General features: G+C 44.8%; 1 protein-coding gene across 2 annotated transcripts in view; it reads right to left on the reverse strand.

Annotated features, from left to right (window-relative positions):
- Positions 1–707: 707 nt before the first annotated feature.
- The window catches only part of Fign (fidgetin, microtubule severing factor), a 122,226-nt gene continuing 115,885 nt past the window's right edge, over positions 708–7,048 (reverse strand). For both annotated transcript variants that reach the window (XM_026789684.1, XM_005346484.2), the window contains one exon: positions 708–4,142. In XM_026789684.1, the coding sequence (XP_026645485.1) occupies positions 1,888–4,134 (2,247 nt within the window). In that variant the 5' untranslated portion in view covers positions 4,135–4,142 and the 3' untranslated portion in view covers positions 708–1,887. The remainder of the gene's footprint in view (positions 4,143–7,048) is intronic.

The following is a 7,048-nucleotide window of genomic DNA, read 5'->3' on the forward strand; positions in this document are numbered from 1 at the left end:
TTCAAAATGCTTGGCTGTTCTGCTTCGGCACAGGGAATGCCGGGGAAAGCTCTGTCCTGCGCTGTGACCGTGAGAGGCAGTGATGAACATCAGCCAGCTTCCCATGAAAACCTGCACACAACACATTACAGGAGACAAAGGACGACCTGGTGGGAGGCAGGAGCAGAGGTGGGGATGGAGAGAGAAACGCCACATATGCCATGCGGTAGTGTTCAGCAGTGAAGGAAGGCATGAAAGACTAGTGCTTTGGGAAACTAGATTATGGCAAAAAGAAAAGGAAAAGATGGAGGAAAACACAACACAACACCACGACAAAACAGAAAAGTCCCACGTTCGGCAAGCTCTACTGTGGTCGACATGTCCATGTCTAAATTCTTACTGGACTTTCCAAAAGAAACGTAAAGAAAGCGAGGTAGAAATGAACGAGGGAGAACTACAGCCGGGGGGCGGGGGTTTCAAGATGAGAAGCCAACATGCACTGTGAAGAGTGAAGTCAAGATGAGGGACGAGGGAGGAGGACATGGAGAGGTTCTCTGTGGAGACATAGAGTTGGTTAATTTTTTTTTTCTTTTTGTGTGTTTGATTTGGTTCTATCCTCTGCATTCTGAGACATGGCACGGCAAGCCTAGAAACTCTCAGTGACTAGAATGGCGACACCCGTTCCCAGCAGTGTGAGAGAGAGAGAGAGAGAGAGAGAGAGAGAGAGAGAGAGAGAGAGAGAGAGAGAGAGAGCTTCCAAAATAAAACCTCCACCACCTCCACCACCTCTCCCATGGCAGGAAAAGGCAGTTACGTTTCTACGTTCTGTCACTTCCAAAGTCCTAGATAGGTCTGCGGCTGACTGCTCTAAACACCAACACAAACTGAATACATAAGCCTTCAATTAACCAGTGTAACTCTTATGAACATTTTCACCTAATCATCAAGGAGAGCAATGTATTAAGAACCCTTCAATAATTGTTCTGCTCTGGTTAGTTCCCCATAATTTGTAAGAGAACTAAAAAAAAAAAACCTTCCATTTCTACTTTCAATGGTAAATATTCAGTTGTATCACACTTCAGTAATTTTTCCGGATACATTCAAAGTAATTTTCCTTGCTATTCTCCAATTGTTGAGGTAAACATACATTTTAATATAAAGTAACATCGAAGCCTAGCCTATTACTCTCAGCAGTACATAGTGCTTTTAACACATTCCTTTGAGGTACTGGACAAATCACAATCACTTTCCTGAGTTTTTGCAGACAAGAACATTAAAAGAAATGAACTGCAGAAATTAAGGTCCAGATTACCGTTACCCTGTGTTACCTGTTCTTAGCTTAACACTGCAGAACAGACAGGATTGAGGAATACTGTTGCTCTTAAAATGGCAAAAATCTGGTTTTCTGTTGTAACACGACCGTTCATCTCTTTAGTCCAATAATGTTTAAAGTTAAAGCTCTTTATATTAGCACATGCCACCAATGTAATTGTGAGGCAAACGAAAAAAATAAAGCACCACTCCAGGCACTTGACAGCAACTAAATCTCGAGAACAGCAGAATGGAATCAACACACGAGGTTCATGTCCTTCTGAAATCAACACACTTGCACCTTGCGTCTCGGTGAGTGTTGTCTCGCTGAAACCGATCCGAGCATTCACATGGATACGCTCTCTGTCATCTGGGGCTTTCCAATCAGAGGCTCTCATCTGATGCATGTTTCCTCCAAAGCTACCCTGCCTCTACAGACGCAGCGCAATCGTCGTGGTCCCCAGTACCCTCTGCAATTGAAACACTACTGGAAAGGGGCTCTATTCCCTAGGTAGCAGGTTTTCTGTGTGTGTGCCAACATTCGTTACATTTTGGTGTTGTTGTTGTTGTTCTTGTTTTTAACTTTTAAAGACCGAATCACTGATTGCAACCAAACATTTTGTTCCATTCAACATACATATCAAGCTCTTTCTGAGTTATGCTGGGCTGAATCTTGCAGAAAGCATTTTCAAAGTCTTGATACGTAACGGGCCTCAACTGGCTGGGCATTATGGCCGAAAGGTCTGTGGCTGGAATAGCGTGGAGAGGGCCCACTGCTGCTTCCTGACACAAATGAGCCACATCGAGTCCAGAAAAGCCTTCCGTACGCTGGACGAGCAGTGCAAACTCCTTGTCATTGAGACAGTAATTGTGCTGTGAGAGCAGTTGTACTATTATCTGGTGCCTCCCTGTGCTGTCAGGAAGTGGGATTAAAAGTCTTTTCATGAAGTACCTGCGAAGAGATTCATCTATTTCTTCGGGTTTACTGGTGGCACAAATGACTACGATTTGGTCCTCAGCCGAAGTTAGTACAGTGTCCAGCTGCATCAGAAACTCGGTTCTCATCCGACTGACCGGACTGTGTTCCTCGCTCACTTGAGAGGAGAGAAGCATGTCAATGTCACTAACAAAAATCACCGAGGGCTGGCGACACCTGGCCACAAGAAAAGAGGCATGAATAATTTTCTCCGCTTCGCCTAACCACTTCGCAACTAGTCCGGAACCAGCAATTTTGAAAAACGTGGCCCCCAGCTGACTAGCTATGCATCTTCCCAGGAGTGTTTTGCCTGTTCCCCGAGGTCCAAAGAGAAGGATGCTCCTAGGCAAGGCCGTCAGCCCGCTGAACGCATCGGACCTCAACACTGGCCACAAAACCTCCTCCTTAATGACAGCCTTCACCAGGTCAAGACCAGCTATGTCACTCCAGTCCACGGGAGGTCCTTGGGTGATGATCTCATTGGTGACTAGGTCAATGAGGTGCGTGTCAGTGTTCTTCAGTTGCTCGTCCACAGAGTGGTTCGATGAGGTAGCTGCACGGAGTCCCGGACCTTGCATTGGATGAGCGAGGAGCTGTCTAGGGTCTTCCCCGTGCTCACTCATGACTGGCGACGTGTACTTCCCAAAGGATTCACTGGATCTTGATCCCAGTGAATTTTTAGCAGTACTGTAGGAAGGAGGGGTCAGAGCCCTACTGGACTGACTGCTGAATTTCCTTTGCTGTTCAGAGGACATCAGCTGCTTTGTTGGCTTAAATGCTAAGGATGATGTTTCAGCATTTCTGTCAAAGCCATTCCCCCGATTCGCGTTTGAAATGCTGTTGTCGGGCATTCGGTACATAGGACTCTGTGTCGATCTCTGTTGGCCATAGCTGTAATTTCCGTAACTGGAGTCCATGTCTCCTTGCCCTGCCATATAGAAAGCTTTCCTTTTGAGAGAACTTGCCGAGCTGTTGGCCAGAGTAGAGGGCGCGATGGGCGTCAAACCATGACCCTGGTAGGTGTAGCCAGGAACGGTAGTCGGGGGCAGAGGAGTGGGAGCAGGAATTCCTGAAGGCAGGTATGCAGAAGGAGGTGGGGGCGCTCCACCAGGGCTGTACCCAGACCCCACGGCAGTCTGAGGAGGATAGCTAGCAGAGGGATAGCTGTAACTGGAGAGATTGGAAGTCCCATTGTAGCCTGGGACCAGGGCTGGTGGGGGAGGAGGAGGGGGCGGTGGCTGCAGGAGCCCGGAGCTATGCAGTGGTGATGGATGAGGCGAAGGAAGTGCAGGGGTGGGCTGGCTACTGTACGTAGAATGCAAATACGATCCGTTGTATCCTGGAGCATATTCCTGAGATGGGAGCCCTGCATGAAGACTAGGTACTGTGTGGCTTCCACAGGTACTACTTGAGTAACTTGGTTCTGTCAGGTTGCTGGCCACCCCAGGGGAGCTCCCTATACTTGCAGAGACATCTACCGGAGGGAGGGCTGAACTGACACCAGCTTTGCTAGCAGTGATGACATCCGGAACACAGTTCATAGGATAAACGGCTTCTGAATTCAAGGAAGGCTGCCAGGGTTCGCTCTCGTTTTTCCTACCATTCACGAGTCCTGATGGTGTGTCTGAATAATTGCTGAGAACAGGTCGGTCCACGGGACCTTCCAAAATGCCAGAATACTTCTCTGCATATTTCTTCAGAAGGTTGGATGCAGTCAGAGCAGATATGTCATCATTTGCCCAGGCGTACTGGTAGGTGCGCTGCAAATGACCTCTGTAGGCTTCAACTTTGTGGGCAGGAGACCTAGTGGTTGAGGTGATGTCAAAGTGCTGTTCTGGCCACTGGGCATGCTCCGGCGTCCACTGCATCTTCAAGCCTAAGTATTTGGGGGGAGGGGGGAAAAGAGTAAATTCACTTAGACATTCATGGGAATTCTTAAAGCTTCCTCCCTGACTACAACTGTTATCTATTAATCTATTATCTCCCCTTAATAATACAGACATGGGCAAGGATCCTCCCAGATTATAATATCTATTGTGATCTCTATAATACAAATTTTTCAAAGTGGGGTAAAAAAATTAACCCTATAAAAATATAAATCCAATGTAAAAGAAAACTTTGTAGAAAACCAAATATATATATATATATATGTAAATATACATATATATGTATTTATATATGCAAGCCTTATTGCTGTCAATCCCATCAAGTTACTTGTTAACCACACACACTTATACAATGTCTATGTACGCAAATAATACTGTCCAATTAGAATTCAATCATAGTCGCTTGCAATAACACACACATACATTTTAATATCTGGCATGCAATACGGCTAGCATGTATGCCACCTAGTTATTTGGTTCTCCCCATCGGTTTCTGTTTTCTATTTTAACAGTATAAAAATGAGACACAGCTGACAGGCCGCATCTGGGATCCCTCTCTTATTTGGTACTGAACACCTAGTTAGCACAGTATAATGCTCCCTGCACAGAACAATATGACACAGACATAGCAGGTCATTTCATAATCCAACTCTCATCTAAAGTGGTCCACGACAGTTTCAAATCTGCTTCGTGGAGTGCAGCAAAGCAATCTCCCAGGCAGCGCTCCAGCGCTTTCATCGTACAAAGCCTACAACTCGGTATGAATTACAACTGGCTCCTTTCTGCCTCTCAGTTCTGTTGTTGAGTCTGGAAAAAAAAAAAAACAAGCATCACTTGTCTGTCGGGCTTCTAGTGTTGTTGTCCCTTCTCCTCTGGTAATCCTCCTCCCCTTACAGACTGCAAGGTACCAAGTGGGGAGAGAAGAATATATATATGAAAAAGAGAAAGAGAAAACAGGCAAGAAGGGATGATCAGAGTGAAGAACTGGACTCTAACTCCTTAAATTTCTATTGTGAGCCATGTGTGGCAGAAATGGAAAGAATACGACTCAGCAATGAGGTCACAGGAGTAATTCCATCACCTGACAGATCGCTAAATGAAGCCAGGGACTCCGTAGTAATCCTGAAACAGGTATTTTCTGACTTAAGAGAAAATACTCAGCTATTAGAATCAGACGGTCATTTTAATTTAGAACTTTTGAAAGGCCTTAGAAATTACCTGGTTCACATATTACACAAGCATTGCCGAAAGCGACTCATTTAAGGTGTACCCTTGAGGGTTTCATGTCGTTAGGTACCAAGGAGTACGGGAACTCCATTCTTCTATTTTTCAGTGCTTGTTCATCTTAGCTCTAATCTCTGCTCACTTGGAATGAACACTTCCTTTCCTGCTACAGCTGTTTTAAGATACCCTCCTTCATCTCTTTTGTGTTACCCAAAGTGAATTTTGCAAACCATCTTGTGCCCTCTGGCAAGGAATCCTTGATAAGAAGAAGACCTGGTCTAAATGAAGCTTCTGTGGCATCGCTCGGTTCCCTTCTGAATTCCCCCAGCAGTGTTGACAGCTCTTCTCCCCTCTGTCCTCCTCCCCCAAGCACTCCAGCTCCTCACTGCCTGACTCTGGCTTCTGACATGGCCAGCGTTGACTCGCGGAGCTAAACTGAACAGAGCACACAGTTTGGTAACAGAATGGCATGTTGATTCCCTTCTGACTCCCTCTTCCTTGTTTGCAAAACCACTGCACCAGACAGTGGAAGTTAATTAGCAGGAGGATGCTGTGCTAATTGTGTTAATTTACAAGGTTTTAGTCAAAGAGAATCATGCCAGGGCTGGCACCGCTGTCATGCTTCAGACTTAATGATTAAGAAATACTGAAAACAAGGTGGGAAGGATTGCAGTAATTACACAATAAATGAATAAAGCAACAGGATTCATTTGCAAATATAGTTTACTGCAGTTGTACTCATTTGCATTTGGATTTTTAAAAGGGATCCATGCAGATATTCATTTGCGAGTCACCAACTCAGTGAAATTAAGTTTGAATGCCGCACAAGTTAATCAACCTCTCTCTCTCTCTCTCTCTCTCTCTCTCTCTCTCTTTCTCTCCCTCCCCCCCTCCCTGTATGTGTTTAGTAAAAATACCAAAGATCATATAAATTCTTTCGTATATGCAACAGACCCTTTAAACAATCTAGTCAATCAGTAAAACAGCATTGTGAACCCCAAAGAAGCACACCTTTATCCTTCAATTCAGAGACATAGGAAGGGGTGAGCAGAACTCCAGGGAGAACAAAAGTGATCCTCCTAATTGTTTCTGCCTTCTCGATCATTACTTTCTTAGAGGAGAGAAATAACACCACAAAATGGACAAGATGATTGAAACCACACTTAGAGGGGGGAAAAGATGCAATTTTAATGAAGCGGCTTCGCAGGAACCATACTCTCATTAAACGCAACTGGAAACGATTAAGGGCAAATCACCAGGAACCAATCGCAAGCCATCAGTCTCTGCGTTCTTCTTGCGTCAAGAGATTTCTCTGAAGCTTTACAAAAAGGAGAGACTAGAACTGTGACTGCAGTGTAGAACTAAAAGGCTACGGAATCATTCATCCCATGATTATTTCCAAGTCATTTCCATCAGGGTCTTTATTTCCTTAAAACAAAATGCCTGACAACACTGAGTAGTGAAAATGGTAGCGCACCTGCCACGACTGGGCATTTTATTAGATTGATAAAGAGGAAACATGGAAAAGTAGCTCACAAAATAATTTAGATGAACATGGGATGTACTCACTCATAATTGGTTTCTAGCCATAAATAAGGGTCACGGAGTCTACAATTGGTGAACCTAAAGAAGCTAAGTAAGAAGGTGAACCCAAGGAAACACATATAGTTAT

Source organism: Microtus ochrogaster, chromosome 4 (assembly GCF_000317375.1).
Source record: "Microtus ochrogaster isolate Prairie Vole_2 chromosome 4, MicOch1.0, whole genome shotgun sequence".
NCBI classification, from domain to species: domain Eukaryota; kingdom Metazoa; phylum Chordata; class Mammalia; order Rodentia; family Cricetidae; genus Microtus; species Microtus ochrogaster.